General features: G+C 43.4%; 1 protein-coding gene across 3 annotated transcripts in view; it reads left to right on the top strand.

Annotated features, from left to right (window-relative positions):
• Positions 1-15,517: 15,517 nt before the first annotated feature.
• LOC145337538 (lysosomal thioesterase PPT2-A-like) overlaps positions 15,518-22,598 on the top strand; it is a 32,739-nt gene continuing 25,658 nt past the window's right edge. The window contains exons 1-2 of one of the 3 annotated variants that reach the window (XM_080182330.1): positions 15,518-15,524; positions 15,760-15,909. In XM_080182330.1, the coding sequence (XP_080038456.1) occupies positions 15,522-15,524; positions 15,760-15,909 (153 nt within the window). In that variant the 5' untranslated portion in view covers positions 15,518-15,521. Of the gene's footprint in view, positions 15,552-15,603; positions 15,641-15,759; positions 15,910-22,598 lie in introns of those variants that run through there. The other 2 variants (XM_080182328.1, XM_080182331.1) reach the window with 2 other exon arrangements.

Here is a 22,598-nt window from a genome sequence, read left to right as displayed (position 1 = left end):
CATCTTGTCCCCATTCCCCATTTGTCTTATTACAGTTTGTACTTCCTCCTAATGCTTTTCTTGTGGTCAGAACCAAGGAAAGTTTCCATAAGTGGACCAACTCTTATATGAATTGAAACCTACGCCCTGTATTCATGTGATGAGTGGAAAAGTACACCACAAAATTAGAACTTGCAACAACAACAAACTGTATTTGTATAGTGAATTTAATGTAAAAAATAGCCTTTGTGGAAAGTTGAGGAAAATGACAGTTCAGCCAAAGATAGAGAGCGATTTGGAAAAGTGAACAAATGCTTGGTCAATGATTTTAAGGAATGTTAAAGGAGGAGAAGGAGATAGAGAAATGGATGGGAGTTGGGAGAAAATTCCAGATCTCAGGCCTGTCCATCATAGAATCACTGTTGTGCAGAAGGAGGCCATTCTGCCCATCAAGCCTGTACTGACAACAATCTCACCCAGGCATTATCCCTGGAACCCTACACATTTACCCTGCTAATTCCCCCTGACACTAAGGGGCAGTTTAGCATAGCCAATCCATCTGACTTACACATCTTTGGAGTGCAGGAGGAAACCAGAGCACCTGGAGGAAACCCACGCAGACATGGGGAGAATGTGCAGACTCTACACAGACAGTGACCCGAGGCCAGAATCAAACCGAGTCCCTGGAGCTGTGAGGCAGCAGTGCTAACCACTGTGCCGCCATGCCGCATGTAGCTGAAGGCATGGTTACCAATGTCAAAGTGAATAAAATTGGCGGTGTGCATGTGAGTTATGGGAGAACAGGCATCTTGAAAGGTTGTGGGGCTAGAGGAGATTACAGTTCATGATGAGACTTGAAAACAAGGATGATAAGTTTAAAATCAATGCATGGCTGAACTGGGAACTAATGTAGGTCAGCGATCACGTGGGTAAGTGGTATTTGGCATAAATTAGGGAGTTTTTCATAAGGTGGAGGAAGGGAGCTCAGCCTGCGGATTATAGAGCAAAGTGAAATAGGTGCATTATGAAATAACGTTTCCAACCAAGCCCATGTGAATATCAGAGTAGGCAATCAAAAACCTGGTCAAAGGTGTAGGATTAAAGGAATTTCTTATAGTCGGAGAAAGAGATAGGGAGAGAGAGGTTGAGGTAGTCAATGGGATATAATTGAGCTCATTTCATTTGAGATGGTCAATACTTGCCAACTGTAAGCTAATCCAAGTTTCTGTTCTAGGTTCGCACGCACTGTTTCATTATGAGAGAAATTATGCATCAAGCTGAATTTTGCAACAGTCAGTGAACAACCTAAGTGTTCTCTTATGACTATCATAACCACCCCTTCCACCAAAACAAATATGGTCTGTAGCCATAATGCCAAAAAACTGGAAATGATACTGTCTGCCTGAAAGTTGTTAACAACCGGTCATCTCAAAATTAAATTAGATTCCATTTTTCTCACATTTGGTTTCACTTCTTACAAACAGCAAGTTGCACTTTGAATTGTACTCTTTGAACGTGGCCTGTTTTAACTCTTGACAGAAGTGAGGAATACAACCAAAGAACAGATTGTGCTAGGAGTAAATGATTAGTTGGTATGTTATGTAGCTGAGCCATACACTGAGCTGCAGCCCCTAAAGACTATGTTAAAGTATCTAATCTCAGCCATGAGGCATTGGGAACCTGTAGCAGAGTCCCTGGATTAGGACTTCATTATTTGCCATCTATCTTTCTGGTGGCACATGAGTAGATGTGGTGGTATAATATTGTAGTGATAATGCTACTGGTCTAGTAATCCAAAGGCCTGGATTGAACACACAAGAAACATGACTTCAAATCCCACGCTGGCTGTTTGAGAATTTAAATTATTTAAAATAAAAAGGTGGCTTTGCCAAAAGTGACCGTGAAGCTATCAAATTGTCATAAATACCCAACTGATACATGATACATGAATAGGCAGGGACTAGAGGGAAACAGACCACGTAGCAGCAAAAAGTCTTCAGTTTGGAAAGTCATGTGTCAGTGCAGGCTTGGTGGGCCAAAGGGCCTGCTCCTGTGCTGTGCTGTTCTTTGTTCTTGTTCATTGGTAGCAGCTCAGTCTCCACTGAGTTGAATCCTGAACACTCTGTTACAGCCACAATGCAGAGTTCACAGTAACTGAATTAGTATCTGTAAAACCCTGCATTTATGTAGCACCTATAACAGAGGAAATCATTTTAAGAGATTCAACACATATGAAGAAAACGGACATTGAGAAAGAAGGAGAGACCTAAAATGGAGGTTATTTCCTGAGCCTATTGTTTACAGTTCCTGCTCCAAACTCCATTCCCTGTTTTTAATTTGACTTATTATTGTCACATGTATTGGGATACAGTTAAAAGTGTTATTTCGTGTGCACGATACAGACAAAGCATACGTTCATAGAGTACATAGGACGAAGGAGAGAGGGTGCAGAACATAGAGTGAAGAGAAGGATCAACTTAATATGTAGGAGGTCCATTCAAGAGTCTGATGGCAGCAGGGAAGAAGCTGTTCTTGTGAGGGTTGGCACGTGTTTGCAGGCTCTTGTATCGTTTTCATGATGCAAGAAGGTGGAAAAGAGTATGTCCGGGGTGTGTGGGGTCCTTAATTATGCTGGCTGCTTTGCCAAGTAAGTGGGAAGTGTAGATGGAGTCAGTGGATGGGAGGCTGGTTTGCGTGATGGATTGGGCTATATTCACAACCTTTTGCAGTTTCTTGTGGGCACAGCAGGAGCCATACCAAGCTGTAATACAACCAGAAAGAATGCTTTCTATGGTGCATGACTCCATCCCTCACTCTTGTGTCTGCCTGAGATGAAACCAGTGTGATTAAACCAATCTTGTGTCACACTGACCCTGTTATGTGCTTCCAACCGTTTGTTCACACCATTACTAAGACAGCCTATTTCTAACTTTGCCACTCTGTTCACCCACTGCCAAATTGTTCATTCATGCCTTTGTCAGCTCTGGACTTGACTATTCAAACACATTACTGGTTGGTCTTCCACATTCAACTCTGTGTTATCTTGAGGTCATTTAAAATTCTGCTGCCGGCGTCCTAACTGGTACTAAGCACCAATCCTCCTATCGTCCTCGTACAAAGAACAAAGAACAAAGCAAATTACAGCACAGGAACAGGCCCTTCCGCCCTCCAAGCCTGCATCAACCAAATTGCCCGACTTAACTAAAACCTCCTACTCTTCCGGGGACCATATCCCTCTATTCCCACCCTATTCATGTATTTATCAAGACACTCCTTAAAAGACATTACTGTATATGCTTACACTACCTCCTCCTGGCAGCGAGTTTCAGGCACCCACCATCCTCTGTGCAAAAAATCTGCCTCGTACATCTCCTTTAATCCTTGCCCCTCGCACCTTAAACCTGTGCCCCCTAATAATTGACTCTTCCACCCTGGGAAAAAGCTTCTGACTATCCACTCTTCCATGCCCCTCATAATCTTATAGATTTCTATAAGGTCACCCCTCAACCTCCATCATTCCAGTGAGAACAAACCAAGTTTCTCCAGCCTCTCTTCATAGCTAATGCCCTCCATACCAGGCAACGTCCTGGTAAATCCTTTCTGTACCCTCTCCAAAGCGTCCACATCTTTCTGGTAGTGTGGCGGCCAGAATTGAACACTATATTCCAAGTGCAGCCTAACTAAGGTCTATAAAGCTGCAACATGACTTGCCAATTTTTAAACTCAGTGCCCTGGCCGATGAAGGCAAGCATGCCACATGCCTTGTTGACTACCTTCTCCATCTGCAATGCCACTTTCAGTGACCTGTGTACCTGTACACCCAGATCCCTTTGCCTATCAATACTCTTAATGGTTCTGCCATTTAATGTATATTGCCTATCCTTATTAGATCTTCCAAAATGCATTACCTCACATTTGTCCAGATTAAACTCCATCTAACATCTCTCCGCCCAAATCTCCAATTAATCTATATCCTGCTGTATCCTCTGATGGTCCTCACTGCTATCTGCAAATCCACCAACCTTTGTGTCGTCCGCAAACTTACTGATCAAACCAGTTACATTTTCCTCCAAATCATTTATACATATTACAAACAGCAAAGGTCCCAGCACTGATCCCTGAGGAACACCATTTGTCACAGGCCTCCATTCAGAAATGCACCCTTCCACTGCTACCCTCTGTCTTCTTTGCCTCACATTGTCTGCATCTTTAAGACTTGAATAGCAGATTAGCTGTAAAGACTCTCATTCTAATCAGTATTCTGTAAACTGTGTCTGATTTTATATGCCCTTCTCTGATCAGAACCTTCTACACACCTGACGAAGGAACACCGTTTCCAAAAGTTTGTGGAATTACTATCAGATAAACTGGTTGGACTATAACCTGGTGTTGTGAGACTTCTTACTGTTCTTTGACTGAGCCAGTTGTGTATCCACCTTGCCAGCTCACCTCTGATCCCATGTGACTTCACCTTCTGCACCAGTCTGCCATGAGGGACTTTGTCAAAGGCCTTACTGAAGTCCATGTAGACAACATCCACTGCCCTACCCCCATCAATCATCTTCGTCACTTTCCCAAAAAACTCGATCAAGTTAGTGAGACATGACCTCCCCTTCACAAAACCATGCTGCCTCTCACTAATACATCCGCTTATTTCCAAGTGGGAATAAATCCTGTCTTGAAGAAAACTCTCCAATAATTTCCCTACCACTGATGTAAAGCTCACAGGCCTGTAATTAACTGGATTATTCTTGCTACCCTTTTTAAACAAAGGAATAACATTGGCTTTTCTCCAATCTTCTGGGACCTTCCCTGTAGCCAGTGGAGAGACAAAGATTTCTCTCAAGGCCCCAGCAATTTCCTCCCTTGCCTTTCTCAGTATTCAGGGGTATATCCCATCGGGCCCTGTTGTAGAAAGGTAGATTGAGTTGTCTACCTTACTGTTTCTCAAGAACCTCAATACCTCCTCCTTTTTGATCTCAACATGACTTAAACTATCTACACACCCTTTCCCAGACTCATCATCCAACATTTGTCACAGCCCTCCATTCAGAAATGCACCCTTCCACAGCTACCCTCTGTCTTCTTTGCCTCACATTATCTGCAAAGAGTCCTTCTCTTTGGTGAATACTGACGCAAAGTACTCATTTAATACCTCACCCATTTCCTCTGGTTCTACACATAGATTGCCTCCTTTGTCCTTGAGTGGACCAACCCTCTCCCTGGCTACCCTCTTACTCTTTATATATGTTTAAAAAGCCTTGGAATTTTCCTTAATCCTGCTGGCCAATGTCTTTCCGTGACCCTTTTAGCTTGTACTGCTGACCTACTTCAGTTTTGGTCAAATAACAAGCCAAATCTAAAATTCTGATCTTTGTTTACAACTCCCTCCATAGTCACTCCTTCCCTGTCTCCATAATCTCTTCCAGCCTCATGACTCTCTGCGATTGCTGCACTGCTCTAATTCTGGTCTCTTATACATCCCTAATTTTAATTGCTCCATCATAGAATCTTTACAGCACAAAAGGAGGCCATTTCGCCCATTGAATATGCACCAAATCTCTGACAAAGTATTTTACCCAGGCCCTCTGCCCTATCGTAACCTCACATATTTAACACGCTAACCCCCTTAGCCCACACATCTTTGGACACTAAAGGGCAATTCAGCTCGGCCAATTCATCTAACCTGCACATTTTTGCACTATGGGAGGAAACCGGAGCATCCAGAGGAAATCCATGTAGACACGGAGAGAACATGCAAACTCCACACAGACAGTCACCAAGGCCAGAATTGAACCTGGGTCCTGGCGCTATGAGGCAGCAGTGACAGCATGCCTCTCCTCTTTGGCGACCATGCCTTCAGCTGTCTAAGCCCTAATTCTGGAAATCCCTGCCTCCCATTCCTCTACGTCACCTTATGACTCTTCTTAAAATCTACTGCTTTGATCTCCTTATGTGGTTTGGTGTCATATTTTGTTTTATAATGTTCCTGGGGAAGAGCCTTGGGAACTTCTATTTGTTTAAAGTGAAGGTAATAACAATGTTGTTGTTGATTTTATTCCCAGTCGACTTGTAAGGTTAACATCTGCCATCAAGACTGAAGATGTGAACTGCCCTGCGATTTACATGTTAGAACCATGGGTGGAATTCTCATGTCGTACCCACCACGGGAATCGTAGTGGGCTGGGAGTGGGCTATGCAAAGACCCATTGAACTTGGGCAGGATTCTCCAGTTTTAAAGTCCAACCTCACTTTAATAACTTGTTATTGGAAGTGTAGCTATTTAAAATCACATTGGCTGTAGTGACAGATGGAAACTGGACTATCTACTGTGAATTTTAGTTTTGGATTTCTTGTTATGGAATTTCCAAACCAGCTGAACCATTATAAATTTTAGATAGTTTTCATCAATCAATTCACAATGCTGTCGTTGAACCACAAAGAATGTGTAGGAGTCATTTAAACCTGCCCAGGAAACTGGGTCCAAGTTCAGGTTGGGCTTCACAAACTGAACAACTATGGAATCAGAGTGACATTGACTGAGATGTTAATTCCAACCCATCCTGTGGATTTTCGAACCAGCAAGTTAGGTAAAAATAACTGTTCATCATATAGGTTGGTTTAGCTCAGTTGGCTGGACAGTTGGTTTGCGAAGCAGAGTGATGCTAACAACATGGGTTCAACTCCTGTACCAGCTGAGATTATCCATGAGGTTATCTCAATCTTGCCCCTCAGCTGAGATGTAGTGACCCTCAGGTTAAATCACCACCAGTCAGCTCTCTCTCTCAGTTGAGACTTTGATGACTTTCACTGCCCATCCTGCCTATTATAAACAGGATTCTCTTACCATTTCTTGTGTGTTGAAAATGACACTTGGTCCCTCAGGCCCAAAATATGATGCTCAGTGAACCAAAGAAATGATAGGTCTGATTTTTATTGTAAAATCTCTAAAGGATGCAAAGAATAATAGAATTGATATAAGGTTTGGTAATACATAAGGAATAGGAACAGGAGTAAGTTGTTTAGCTCTTTGGCCTTGCTCCTCCCTTTAATAAGATCATGATTTTCTTTTTATTTGTTTACAGATGTTGATTTTGCTGGCTGGGCCTGCATTTATTGCACATCCCTGAGAGCATTTAAAAGTCTTCAACATTGCTGTGGATCTGGAGTCACATGTAGGATGACAAATTTCATTCTCTAAAGGACCAGATGGGTTTTTACAATAACCAACAATGTTTTCATGGTCATCAGTAAACTTTTAATTCCAGATTTTTATTGAATTCAAATTTAACCATCTGCCATATTCGAGGTTCAAACTGAATCCTTGGAGCATTCTCTGGAATGGCAGTCTAGTGACCATACTACTACGCCTCAGTCACCCCAACTTCTTGTCTTCCCCCCACAACTACTAACTCTCTTTTAGATGAAAAATCTGAACTGTGAATATACAGGTACTGGATCCCATATCTGGCAAGGGCAGGACTGGTTTGTGTCTGATGTGGGGATTTTCCAGATTGTGGCACTGGGGTCGAGGAGAGATGGAGAATAGGTTGGACCCAAAGAACAACGGATTAGCGCATCATAACCTAGAACTTAGAACAGAACTTGGATTAACATGCAATTGGAGGGGTACGTCAGACTTGTGAATGGATCTACCATATATTAAGCTGATCCTTCTCTACACTCTATGACTGTAACACTACATTCTGCACTCTCTCCCTTCCTTCGCCCCTATTTATTCAATGAACAGTATACTTTGTCTGTACAGCACACAAGAAACAATAATTGTCACTGTGTACCAATACATATAATAATAATAAATCAAATCAGAAACAGGGAATGGAGTTTGGAACAGGAACTAAAAGCAATAGGCTCAGTTAATATCTTCCACTTTAGGTCACTCTTTCTTTCTCAATGTCCATTTTCCTCATACATGTTGAATCTCTTCAAAATATTTTCTATGTCAAAAGCACTATATAAATTCAGGGTTTTGTAGGTACTAATTTTAATTACTGTGATCTCTCCATTGTGGTTGTGATGGAGGGTGCAGGATTCAACTCAGTGAAGACTGAGCTGCTTTCTGACCACAAATCAAAGAACAAAATAAAGAAAGTGCAACACAGGAACAGGCCCGTCAGCCCACCAAGCCTGCGCTGACACAGGCTTTCTAAACTTTCTAAACCTTTTGCCTCTACACGGTCTGTATCCCTCTAGTCCCTGCCCATCTATGCATTATGTACCAGTTTATGACAATCTGACAGTTTCATGGTCACTTTTGTGAGCAACAGGTAAAGATGCTGTTAACACATATATCTGTACACCATAGAGAAATAGCCTAAAATTAGGTAGACTGGATATAGTCAGGCACATTGATAACCCACATTATGGAAACAACCGTGATCTTAGTCACAAACATAGGACATAAAATTCGCTGCTGCTAACAGAGCAATAGTCAGGGACAATAAAGAAACTGCCTGTGGTGTAGGAATAACACCAGATGCGTGGTGTGCAGTGAAGCATACACCACATCCTGAAGGAATGTACGAGGTCCAAGTTATAAAAAGCAAATGGTATACAAGACATGTTGTTTCTACAACTAAGTCTAAAAGGGGGAAAAAGGTCACTGAGATAGTTGGGACAGCAGTGATTAAGTTAGCAAAGGATTGATTACCGCCAATCTGAACTAGGACATGTAACAGTGTTAGATAAGATGGATGAGTTTGCTAATGCACTCTTGTGATAACAGGAGACATTGTTAGATGGGGAGTAGAGGGGATGGAAACTTGGGGCACCTCGAGCCAATAGGGGAATGACAACACATAGATGGGACAGAGACCACCAATTAGGGGAGAACAACACATTGCAAAGCCATTACAATGCTTGTAAAAAAAAGTATAAAATGTGCTGCAAATCTATGTAAGGTGTGCCTATTTTGTTGGACACCTGGTCTTGCAAGAACGTTAAATAAAATATCTTGCTCCTTCAGAACTTGACTTGACTAAATTGTTGGACTGTGAGCTGCGTTTCTCACGCTTTTACCAAAGTCACCTTTCTAGTTTGAAGAATTTAAATTCTCAAATAGCCGGAGTGGGATTTGAAGTCATGTTTCTTGTATGTTCAGTCCACGCCTTTGGATTACTAGGCCAGTAGCATTATCACTACAATATTACATCACCACATCTACTCATGTGCCACCAGAAAGATAGATAGTAAATAACAAAGTGCCTAATCCAATGACTCTGCTATAGGTTCCCAATGCCTCATGACTGAGATTAGATACCTTAACACAGTGTTTAGGGGCTGCAGCTCAGTGTATGGCTCAGGCTACATAACAGACTAGTTAATCATTTACTCCGGGCACAACTTATTTTTTAGTTGTTTTCCTCACTTTTGTAAAGAGTTAAAAAGGGCCATATTCAAAGAGTACAATTCAAAATGCAACTTGCTGTTGGCAAGAAGTGAAACTAAATGTGAGAAAAATGGAATCTAATTTAATTTTGAGATGACCGGTTGTTAACAACTTTCAGGGCAGACAGTATCATTTCCAGTTTTATGGCATTATGGCTACAGACCATATTTGTTTCCGTAGAAGGGGTGGTACAATAGTCAAAGAGAACACTTAAGTTGTTCACTGACTATAATAACTCCAGGATTCAGCCGTAAAGGAAAACTGCTTTATTGCACAAAATAAAGTAACCACAAGCCTGTGGTGAACACAACCATGTCCCAACTGGGACCATGGATTAATGGGCCCACTCAGAGGCCTGCTTTATACAGGGCTCAGTTTACAAGCTCCAACTGGTTGGTTAGTTACCAATCCCCAGGGAGTTTGTAATCAACAAGTCCTGCAGGTAGGTCAATCAGTGATTACCCCATGCAAGTGGGGTTATACCACTGACTATTCTGCAAAGTTCCATTTGATTACAATTTCTCTGATAATGAAACAGCGAATGTGAACCTACAACAGAACTTAGATTAACATACAGTTGGCAAGTAGTGACCACCTCAATCAAGAGGAAGCTCAATTATATCCCATTAACTACCTCAACCTCTCTGCCTACCTCTCTCTCCTACTATAAGAAATTACTTTAACCCTGCATCTTTGACCAAATATTTGGTTACCTGCACTGATATTCACATGGGCTTGCTGGAAAATGTTATTTCACAATGTACCTATTTCATTTTGTTCAGTTATCTGCAGGCTGACCTCCCTTCCTCCACCTTATATACACTTCTTGAGGTGGTCCAAACTCTGTAGATACTTCCTAACTCACACTGAGTCCCATTCACCCATTTACCTATTTGATCACTGACCTATATTAGTTCTCAGTCTGGCAAAAGTTATCATCCTTGTTTTCAGTGTCTTCATGACCAGTAATCTCCTCTAGCTCCACAATCTTTCGAGATTCATGTTCTCCCACAAACCTCTGCAACATCATCGGGAAAAAGTTACAAAAGTCTGAGGTCACATACCAACCAACTCAAGAACACCTTCTTCCCTGCTGCCATCAAACTTTTGAATGGACCTAAGTTACATTAAGTTGATCTTTCTCTACACCTTAGCTGGACTGTAATGCTACATTCTTCACCCTCTCCTTTTCGCTTCCCTAAGTACTCAGTGAATGGAATACTTTGTCTGTATCCCAATAAATGTGACAATACTAAATCAAATCAAATCAAAGGTGTGATCTCATCAATGTCCATGACAGGTAGCATAACTTCCCTACTTTTATACTCCATCCACCTTGCAATAAAGGCCAATATTCCATTTTTGCCTTCCTAATAACTTTCTTCACCTAAATGTTAACCTCTTGTCATTCAGACACAAGGACGCCCAGATCTCTCTGTGCTGCAGCGTTCGCAATCTCCGCCTATTTAAGAAATATTCTACTTTACTATTCTTCCTGACAAAATAGACAACCTCACATTTTCCCACATTATACTCCACCTACCATTGCCTTTCCCAGTCACTTAACCCATCTATTCACCTTTGCAGACTCTTTGTATCCTCCTCACAACATGTGTTCCTACCTATCATCATGGAAAGATTTGGCTACAATGTAGTCTGTCTCTTTGTCAACGTCATTGATATAGTTGAGATCCCAGCACTGATCCCAACGGCACCCCACTAGCTGCAGTTTGTTATCCTGAAAAAGTTCCATTTATCCCACCTCTTGGTTTCCGGATAGTTAACCAATCCTGTTTCCAGGCAATAGCTTATCTCCATCACCATGAGTTCTTATCTTGTTCAGTAACATTTTGTATGGCACCTTACTGAATGCCTTTTGGAAATCCAAATACACCACATGTACTGGTTCTCCTTTATCCACCCTGTTTGTTCCATACTCAAAGATCTCCAGTTGATTTCTCAAACATGGTATCCCTTTGATGAACTATGTTAGCTCTGCCTGATTGGATTATGATTTTCTAAATATCTGATGGGATTCTAAGCCCTTTCCCAATAACCGATGTTTGGCTTATGATTACCAGGTTTCCTGCATTCTGTCTCCCTCTTTTCTTGAACAGAAGTGTTGCAGCTGTGTTTGCCAATCTGCTGCAGCTTTTCCCAAACCTCAGGAATTTTGGAACATTGCAAAAATTGCATCCACTATCTCAGCAGCAAATACTTTCAAGTTCCTGGGGTCATCAGGTCCAGGAGACTTGTCAGCTTTCAGTTCCCATTAGTTTTGCTAGTGTATTTACAAGTGTAGTTTTGTTTGAGCTATCAGGAGATTATTGCTAAACTATAAGTAATTTCACTTGTAGTTGTGATGTTTCATTGTTTACTGAATGTAAATTAATGGGTACCACTCACAGCACAGAAATAGGAGGCAATAGTTGTCAAATAGGAGGCAGAGAGTGGGGGTCAATGGGTGCTATTCGGATTGGCGGTTGGTGACTAGTGGGGTGCCCCAGGGGTCAGTGCTGGGGCCTCAGCTATTTACCATTTATATAGATGATCTGGAGGAGGGAACCGAGTGTAGGGTGTCGAAATTTGCTGATGACACCAAGATTGGGGGAAAGGCAAATTGTGCGGAGGGTGTGGAGAGTCTGCAGAAGGATCTAGATAGGCTGGGCGAATGGGCCAGGAAATGGCAAATGGAATTTAATGTTGGCAAGTGTGAGGTGGTCCACTTTGGTAGGAAGAATGGTAGGAAGGACTATTACTTACGTGGCGAAAAACTGCAGCAGGCGACGGTGCAGAGGGACCTCGGGGTCCTTGTGCATGAGTCGCAAAAACCCAGCCTGCAGGTGCAGCAGGTGGTCAGGAAGGCGAATGGGATGCTGGCCTTCATAGCGAGGGGGATTGAATATAAAAGTAGGGAGGTCTTGCTGCAGCTGTATAGGGCATTGGTGAGGCCGCAGCTGGAGTACTGTGTGCAGTTTTGGGCGCCGCACCTGCGCAAGGATATTTTGGCCTTGGAGGGAGTGCAGAGGAGGTTTACTAGGCTGATACCGGAGTTGAGGGGGTTGAGCTATGAGGAGAGGCTGAATAAACTAGGCTTGTACTTGTTAGAGTTTAGAAGAATGAGGGGAGATCTCATTGAGACGTATAAGATGATGAATGGGATGGATAGGATAGAGGTGGAGAGACTCTTCCCGCTCAAAAAAGACAGTAGGACTAGGGGGCACAGCCTCAAGATAAAGGGGGGGCGGTTTAGAACGGAGTTGAGGAGGAACTTCTTCACTCAAAGGGTGGTGAATCTATGGAATTCTCTGCCCGTTGAAGTGGTGGAGGCTGCCTCGCTAAATATTTTTAAGACGCGGGTTGATGGGTTTTTGATAAGAGAGGGGATTAAGGGTTATGGGGAGAGGGCGGGAAAGTGGAACTGAGCCACGACAGATCAGCCATGATCTTATTGAATGGCGGGGCAGGCTCGAAGGGCCAGATGGCCTACTCCTGCTCCTATTTCTTATTAAATCCAGACTGATTCTCCAGCTACTATAGGGAGTGCTGCACTGCCAGGGATGCTGCCTTTCAGGTTAAATGTTAAATTGAGGTCTCATCTTCCCTCTTAAGCAGACGCAAAGAACCCCATGGCATTATTTTGAAGAAGAGCAGGGAGACGGATCATTCCTGTCCAATATTTATTCCTCAGCCAACATCACTGTTAGGATGACCACAGAAGCCATGGAGAATCGTCACGGGAGCTCCCCATGGGCTAGGTGGAATACGTCCTGCCTTATTGAGTGAGCGGAGGCTTGGCAATGGGAAGCAGCCAGCAGGGATTCTTCAACCTGTAACTTTACCCAGACTGGAACTGTAGCTCCTGATGTGAAGACTATCTGACTGTAAGCCACAGGAGCGGCCTTTTCTTTTGGTGCACAAACAGGGTGTTGGTGACAGGAAACTGGCATTCAACTGAATTACTACAATCACAAAAACACTTTGGTTTTTATGTTATTATTTGTGAGACATTGAAACATAGAAAATAGAAGCAGGAGGAAGCCATTCAGCCTTTTGAGCCTGCTCTGCCATTCATCCCACCTTGCTGTGTGCTAATTGGTTGCTGCATTTTTTATGTGTTACAATAGCAGCTATGAGATTTGTTTTATTTATACACGCAAACATACAAATTCGGAGCAGGAACAGGACATTTAGTTCCTTGAGCCTGTTGCGCCATTCATTAAGATCATGATTGATCTGATTGTGGTCTTGACTCCACATTCCTGCCTACCCCTGATAACCTTTGACTTGCTTGTTAATCAAGGATCTATCTACCTCTGCCTTCAAAATATTGATTGACTTATCTTTCCCTGCTGTCTGGGGAAGAGTGTTCCAAAGACTCCCCACCATCTGAGAGGAAAAATTCTCCTAATCTCTGTGATTTTTTTTGTCATTCATTTGCTGGCTTTCCAGCATTTATCACCCATCCCCAGTTGAACTGAGTGGCTTGTGGGGCCATTTCAGAGGGCCACTGAGAGTGAAACACATTGCTGCGACTCTGGAGTCACATGTAGGCCCGACTGGGTAAGGACAGCAGATTTCCTTCCCTAAAGAACATTCGTGCTCCAGATAGATTTTTCCGACAATCGACAATGGTTTCATGGTCATCAGTAGATTCCAGTTTTTATTCTTATTGAATTCAAATTCCACCATCTGCCATGGAGGGATTGGAATCTTGGAGGGATTGGAATCTGGGTCCCCAGAACGTTAGCTGAGTTTCTGGATTAATAATCTAGCGATAATACCACTAGTCAGCTGCCTCCCCGTGTTAATGAGAGGCCCCTTAATTTTAAACTGTGAGTCCTGGTCTCTCCGACATAGAGAAATCACCCTTTCAGCATCCACCCTGTCAGGATCTGACGTGTTTTGAGTTACTGTAAAACAACTGCCACTTCCTTCAACAGAAAATAGTTTATATTGAAAATCAATGAAAAATATACACGTATGTAACCTGGTAATATTCTAATGCAAGACACTTATGATGCAGTGCTGTGTGCTGGATTGTAAACACACTGTTTAGATGTGGATGACTGTTCTCTGTTGAAGGCCCAAAGTCAGATGAGCTGATTCACTTTGCAATTAGTCTCCAGAACAGAAGAAAAAGTTGTACACTACTCCCACCAGCCCCACCCCCATAATTACCCATGTACTCTACTCCCATTCCCCCCAAGAAAATAATGGGACTGTATTTCAAAATGAGACAAGTATATGAACTAGCAATAGGAGCAAGTGCAGGCCACTCGGCCCCTCGAGCCTGCTGCGCCATCCAAAAAGATCATGGCTGATCTGACTGTAACATCAACCCAAATACCTGTATCCCCACCCATAACCTTTCACCCCCATGTTAATCAATAATCTATCTACCTCTGTTTTAAAAATATTCATGAGGTGGAGATACTGGCATTGGACTGAAGAGAAGTCTCACAAGAGCTTAAATCCAACAGGTTTATTTGGAATCACGAGTTTTCGGAGCCGTGTTCCATCATCAGATCAGTGGGGGTAAGTTCACAAACACAGCATATATAGGCAAAGACACAATTAAAAATTGAAAATATTTAAAGACTCTGCTTCCACTGCCTTTTGGGGAAGAGAGTTCTAAAGACTTACCACCCTCTGAGAGAAAAAGAATTCTTCTTGTCTCTGTCTTAAATGAGTGACCCTTTAGGCAAGGTGGCACATTGGTTAGCACTGCTACCTCACAGCACCAGGGACCTGGGTTCAATTCTGGCCTCGGGTCACTGTCTGTGTGGAGCCTGCATGTTCTCCCCATGTCTGCGTGGGCTTCCTCTGGGTGCTCCAGTTTCCTCCCATAATCCAAAGATGTGCGGGTTAGGTTGGTTGGCCATGCTAAAATTGCCACAAATTGCATCCTGAGATGGCTGGTTAGAGGGATTAGCGGGTAAAATGTGTTGGGATATGGGGATAGGAACTGGGTGGGACTGTGATCGGGGCAGACTCGATGGGCCCAATGGCCTCTTCCGGCGCTGTAGGGAATCTAGGATTCTGGAAAGGGAAAGCAGGGAAGGGGGAAGTGAAACGCACGGTTGTTAGGGACGCCTGCACGGTTGCTAGGGAAAGCAGGATGTGACATTCTATGGTGGGTGACGTGCGCGCAGTCTTTCTGGTCAGTTTCAGCTGCAATTGAGACGGGGAAGGGGAGGAAATGGACAGGAGTGCGGGCTTGCAGATCAGCTGAGGATTTGCAGCCGGGGGGTGGGTTTGGGGTTTATCCGCGGACAGTGGGGTGGGAGGAGGGGGGACGGGGCACTGGATGCCGCAGTGGGGAATCAGCCAGCCTTTCTTTTTGTTGAGTTTGGTTGCTCCTGTCTCAGGATCGTACCCAGATGTTCGCCTGGACTGTACTCGCCGTCTCAGCTGCTCTCGCTTTCCAAGCAGCCCAGTCCTACAAACCTGTTATTGTGGTGCACGGTTTGTTTGACAGCCCAGGGGACTTCAAGATGCTTCAAGGCTTCATCAACGAGGTAAGTAAGGCTCCTTCCCGTGCTGACCTGATTTATTCCCGCAGACCCATCCAGGATTCCCTGGATCCCTGCCCACCGTTCCCCTGTAGGGCTGTAACCTGAGAAGCAGCCCCTCCACTCTGGCAACCTGAAACTGTTTACCTCTCTTGGAGAGGGGAGGGGGGAGGTAGGTGGGAGTCAGGTTGCAGAATGTGCATTGAGACCCCGGTTGCTAATGAGTGAGCTCGATTGGAATTTAATCTCAGCAAGTTTGCCAAGTGTGTGTGTGTGTGTGTGTGTGTGTGTGTTTGGGGGGGGGGGGGGGGGGGCGGAGGGGGGTGGGTGGTGGGGTGCTGACCATGAGATTTAAAAGGTGATATGATATCATGCTTTGAAATGAAACACTCGGCAAGTTGCAGTGTGGAGAGATTGTCCCAAGAACGAGGAGAACCCAAATTTGCTCCGATAATTTTCCTTTATGCCAACGTTTTGTGAAGCTTTCTACCGTATTTAGAAAAATCTGATTCCCCCACCCAAAAAGTGTATTCATAACTTTTTTTAAAAAAAAAGTACAATATCAAATCCACCACTTGGACCTAAGTTACCCCAGCAATCCTTCTTATCTCCCACATTGCCTCCTATCTCTGTCCTCCAGCCCTTACAATTTTCACTATGTCTGCAATCTCCTTTAGCCCTTCATACCCTTCCCTATCTCTCAAACCACAGCATATGTCTGTATTCTCCTCCATCCACTATAATCTTCCTTCTCTCTTTAAATCATCCAGGCCCTAAAACCCTCCATACCTCTATAATTTCCTCCAACCCCCACAACTCTTTTTGCTATTGTGTCCAGTTCTGGGAAGGAGATGTGAAGGTATTAGAGAGAACAGAAGAAAGATTCTGGGGTTGAGGAAGTTTAGTTGCTTGGATAGATTGAAGAAGCTGTTCTCCTTGGAGAAAAGAAGGCTGAGAGGAGGTTTGATAGAGGATATTGAAAATCATGGGTTGATTGGACAGAGTAGACATGGAGAAACCCATTGTTGGAAGGATTAAGAATGGGAAGACACCAGTTTAATGTAACTGGCAAAAGAAGAAATGGCGACGTGAGGATTTTTTTAATGTTTCGTGTCTGGACTGCTCTGTGTGGGCTTGCGGTGGGGGGCAGGATCAGTTGAGGTTTTCAGAAGTGAATTGGATCATTATCTGAAGAAGAAAAAGAACTGCACACCTGCAGGATATCGCACTCGATGTGTTGCTTTTGCAGAGAGCCAGAACAGATAGGATGGGCTGAACGACCTTTTCATGCTGTAACCATTCTTTGATTCTCGAACGCTTGACTGAAGGTTCAAGTTCCTCTCTGGGTAGATGAGCACTTAGCCAGGTCAGTATAGTGCAGAGGGAGGGCTAAACTGTCTGAAGTGCCATCATTTGGGGTGGCACGGTAGCACAGTGATTAGCACTGCTGCTTCACAGCTCCAGTGACCTGGGTTGGAATCCCGGCTCGGTCACTATATGTGTGGAGTTTGCACATTCTCCTCGTGTCTGTGTGGGTTTCCCCTGGGTGCTCTGGTTTCCTCCCACAGTCCAAAGATGTGTGGGTTAGGTTGATTGGCCATGCTAAAATTGCCCCTTGGTGTCCTGAGATGCTTGGGTTAGAGGGTTTAGTGGATAAAATATACAGGGATATGGGGGTAGGTCGTGGGTGGGATTGTGGTTGGTGCAGACTCGATGGGCCGAATGGCCTCTTTCTGCACTGTAAGGATTCTATGATTCTATGATTTGCTGAGATCTTCAGCTGAAATCCTGCCTGCCCTCTTGGGTGAATGTAAAAGCTCCGTAGCCACTATTTCAATGACGAGAAGGGGAGCTTTCCCAGTGGAGTGAAAAAGGGACAAGTTGTGCTTTATCTGAACTGAAATCTTCGCTGACATTGCTGGCTTGAAATTCCTCCTTGAAATATCCTTCAAATGTTCCCTCAATTTAAAAAGCACTGATTTCTGTGCTGATGTTTACTGTTTTCTGCTTGGTTAGATCTAAAGCTAGTTGTTAAGACACTTCTTTAGGTTTGGTCTTTGAGTTGAGCTTGAGGGCAGGATCTATCACGGTTCATTCTCAAGTGACACTGAGTGATGATGCATAAAGTGCACTTGTGGATCTGTGAAGAGGAGGAACTGGTAGAATAGCAATATCATGTTTGACAAGTACCAGGATGCTGTACTGTAGCCATGTTACCTAATGGATTGTCTGTCAGTACAGACTGGTGAATGAGTGGTTTTCATTGACTGATGATTAGACTGAGTGCATTTTCCCTATTTTGATGGTTATCTCTCACGACCTGCATGGAGAGTTTCAGTTCTTGCTCTTAGTCTTTGGTTTATATCTCCTCTTCCTCTGCAGTCTGCTACACAGTCATTTTCCTCCTTCCGCAGGAAGACTTAGGTAGTCCGAATCAGATTGGGAACCACATGGAATTAGTGCCTCATTCTATAGCTGGATTGATGGAACTTGGTACATCTGCTTTGTCCTCTATTATTTATTCTCTACCCTTCCAATCACTCCTTATCACAAGTTTTTCCCTCCTAATTTGAGAGCCTGTGACTTGTGCCCTCATTTGGTTCCATGGTGTCCTGTGGTACCTATTCCAGATGGGGCCAGGTTGTGTGGATGGTCTGGAAATGATGGGTTTCACTGTGGAGAGGGATTGACAGTGCTGCTTGGCTATAGGTTTTAGGACTAAGAAGTTAGGGGTTTTGGAAACAGAATGGACAAGATCAATCACGCAAAACCTTCATGTTTAGGTGATTGAGGGAGTGTTGAGGCATGAAGTTTTTGTTTTTATTAAAGATTTTAAAGGTTATTTGTTAATGTCACAAGTAGACTTACATTAACACTGCAATGAAATTACTGTGAAAATCCTCTAGTCGCCACACTCCGGCGCCTGTTCGGGTACACTGAAGGAGAATTTAGCATGGCCAATACACCTAACCAGCACATCTTTCCAACTGTGGGAGGAAACCAAAGCACCCAGAGGAAACTTATGCAGACACAAGGACAATATGCAGATTGCACGCAGACAGTGACCTAAGTCGGCAATTGAACCTGTGTCCCTGGTGCTGTGAGGCAGCAGTACTAACCACTGTGGCACCATACCACCCCTGGGATATAGGTATCGCTGGCAAGGCAGGCATTTGCTGCCCATCCCTAACTGTCATTGAACTAACCTTGCTAGGCCACTTCAGAGTCAACCACATTGCAGTGGATCTGAAAGCAGATGTAGGCCAGACCCAGTGAGGGTGACAGACTTCCTTTCCTGAAGGGACACAAGTGAGCCAGATGGATTTTTACAATAATCAATGATAGTAACTGACACTTGTTTTATATTCTGGATTCATTAATTTAATTTAAATTCCACCAGCTGGCGTGGTGGGATTTGAACTCATGTCCTCAGCACATTAGCCTGTGCTGATTACTAATACACCCAAATTACCACGACACTATCAATCTCTAGAACAAAGTACAGCATGGAAACAGGCCCTTCGGCCCACCAAGCCTGCACTGTCACATGACACCTTTCTAAACTAAAGTCCTTCTGTGGTCTGTATCTCTCTATTCCCGGTCTATTCATGTATCAGACAAGCTGCCTCTCAAAGATTGCTATTGAATCTGCTTCTACCGCCCCCTCTGGCAGTGCATTATAGGCACTTAGCACCCTCTGCGCAAAAAGAACTTGCCTTTCACATCTCCTTTAAACTTTCTCCCTTTTGCTTTAAGCCTACGTCCCCCAAGAAATTGAGATTTCTACCCTGGGAAAAAGACCCCGATTATTCATTCTATCCATGCCTCTCATAATGTTGTAAACTTCTATCAGGTCGCCCTTCAGCCTCAATGTTCAGGTGAAAACAAACCAAGAGTTTCCAATCTCCCCTCATAGCCAATACCCTCCAAACCAGGCAACATCCTGGTAGCAACGGTGAAGATGATGGACAGGTTAGAGGTGGATGAAGGAAGAGTTCAGACATAGCCCAACTGTGAAACTGTGTTCATTGGAAGTCACCTGAAGCCTAATATTATTCACTGTTAACATTAACAGAGGGTCACATTAGGTGAGGTGTGAAACCAGTGACCCATCCAATACCGATTCCCAAAGAGTGGTTTGGGTTAAAATTGCTGCCATGTGTCAATGCTACTCCATCCCTCATTCTGCACCTTCCAGTAGTGATGAATGAGCATCAGTCACAGGTATTCCAGGTTGCCACAGCTCAGTTGCTTGAGGTTAGTTGCAATGTGTTTAACCGGGCTGACATTAATCAACACAAATACAGATTGGAGTTGGTGTTTTCCTGTTTACTACAGGGTTCTGTCTCTGAAACATCAACAAAAAGGTCCCAATTTTGCAACAGTTTTGAAGTGCAGAATCTTTGACTCCTTAGAGTCTTAGACGCACTTGCATGTTGTAATGTCCACGCAAAACACCAGCAGTGTTTGTGTTGTGACATTGACTCCGTGTTGTTTACAGAATGGGAGATTGGACATTTTTGGGCACAGACATCTGTCCAAAATAACAGCAGTATATAATTGATGATATTAAGCATTTTATTTACAAGCAGCCAATAATTTGCTGTTCCTGTTTAGCAAGGTCCCTTTGAAAGCTCTTCTTGAAAAGCTGTCTTTGCATTTTAAATTTCCCCTCCACTTTTACCCACATGAGATACTGCACCTGTAGATGGTGGGATGTTATTCTCATTGGCCCTGTATGCTTTTAACTGTTGTTCAACACCATTGAACTATTTCAAAGATGCTGCGGCTTCCTTGTTCGCACCGACTGGTTCATATCTGTAGTGTGATGCTGTATAAAAGGAGGCCATTCAACCCATTGTGCCTGTACTGACTCTTTGCAGTCCAATTATCCTCCCTACTCTTTTCACCACAGTCCTGAAAATGTTAATTGAAATAGATTTATCCAATCCTTTTATTAAAACAAAATGGCCGTGTTGTTTTCCACCATCTTTTCAGCCAGATTTCTGATCACAGCAGTTTTTAAAAATGTTTTTTAAAATGGATTCTGGTTGTTTTACCAATCATTTTAAATCTGTAACCTCTAATTGCCACTAGTCATAGTTAATCTTTATTTCGTCTATAACAACCCCCTATGAAGATTTGAACACTTCTATCAAATTATCCCTCTATGTTTAAGGAGAATAGCCCCAGTTTCCTCAGCCTCACCGTGTAAGTGAAGTTCCTCGCCCTCAGACTGTTCCAGTAAATCTGCTCAGCCTTTAGGCCTCAATATCCTCTCTAAAGTTTGATGCCAAGAATCGGACTCAGTACTCTAGCTGAAGCTTAATTGGTGTTTCATAAAAGGTCATGTTACACTTTTACAACTGAGACAATAACTGGAGACTGAAACCAAGTTTATTATTGTATATTGACCACACTCGTCCCGAGTAGAATGGAGATGATTGTAATTATACTGACCACACAAGTCCTGGCTAAAATGGAGATGATTGCTTGATTTTTCCTGTTAATCCCACCTAGAAACCACACTATTTCAAAGGGAGGGACTGATTATTGTGTAGTTAATTTGCCTGATGTAACCTATCCTCCAGTGATTGCATTTTATTGGCAAAAAAACTTTGCTGCAGTCAAATGACTCTTTTGCCTGTACACCGGTTCTGCTGAAGGTTGTCTTGTTAATAATTCCTCACTTGCACGTTTGTACTGGGAGTGAGGTGGCTTTGCCACATTGGGTAAACATTTGTTCTTGCTGTAAGAATATACGAACTAGCACTGGGAGTAGGCCACTCAGCCCCTTGAACCTGCACTACCATCCATTAAGATAGTGGCTGATCTGATTGTAACCTTAACCCCACATTCCTGCCTAACCCCAATAACCTTTCACCCCCTTGTTAATGAAGACTGTACCTCACTCTGCCTTAAAAATATTCCACAACTCCAGGTTAAAGTTCAACAGGTTTATTTTGTAACATGAGATTTTGGACCACTGCTCCTTCATCAGCTGAGTGGAGAGTTGGATTCATATATAGACAGAGACTCAATTGCAAGATAAAGGTTGGAATGTGAATCTTTTACAGGTAATTAAATTTAACCTGAGACTTCTAAATGTGCCTACCCCAGTCCAACGCCAGCATCACCACATCTTAAAAATATTCAAAGATATGTTTCCATTGCCTTTTGAGGAAGAGAATTTCACCCTCTGAGAGAAAAGGTTTCTTCTCATCTGTCTTAAATTGGTGACCCCTTATTTTTAAATAGTGACCCTTGGTTCTCGAATCTCTAGCAAGAGGAAACATCCTCTCCACATCCATGCTGTCAAAACCCCGTCAGGATCTTAAAGGTTTTGATTAAGTTGCACTTTACTCTCCTAAACTCCAGTGGACACAAAGTTAACATCTCCAACCTTTCCTCATAGGACAACCCACCTATTCCTGGAATTAGTCTATTTGGCGTTTGACAAGGTACCTCACAAGAGGTTATTACAGAAGGTCAGAGGACATGGAGTTGGGGGTAGGGTGTTAGCGTGGATAGGGGATTGGTTGTCAAATAGGAGGCAGAGAGTGGGGGTTAATGGGTGCTATTCGGATTGGCGGTTGGTGACTAGTGGAGTGCCCCAGGGGTCGGTGCTGGGGCCTCAGCTATTTACCATTTATATAGATGATCTGGAGGAGGGAACCGAGTGTATGGTGTCAAAA

This window comes from Carcharhinus amblyrhynchos, unplaced genomic scaffold (genome assembly GCF_965287045.1).
Source record: "Carcharhinus amblyrhynchos unplaced genomic scaffold, sCarAmb.v2.hapA scaffold_52, whole genome shotgun sequence".
Lineage (NCBI taxonomy): Eukaryota > Metazoa > Chordata > Chondrichthyes > Carcharhiniformes > Carcharhinidae > Carcharhinus > Carcharhinus amblyrhynchos.
This window is presented reverse-complemented; position numbering and strand designations above follow the sequence as displayed.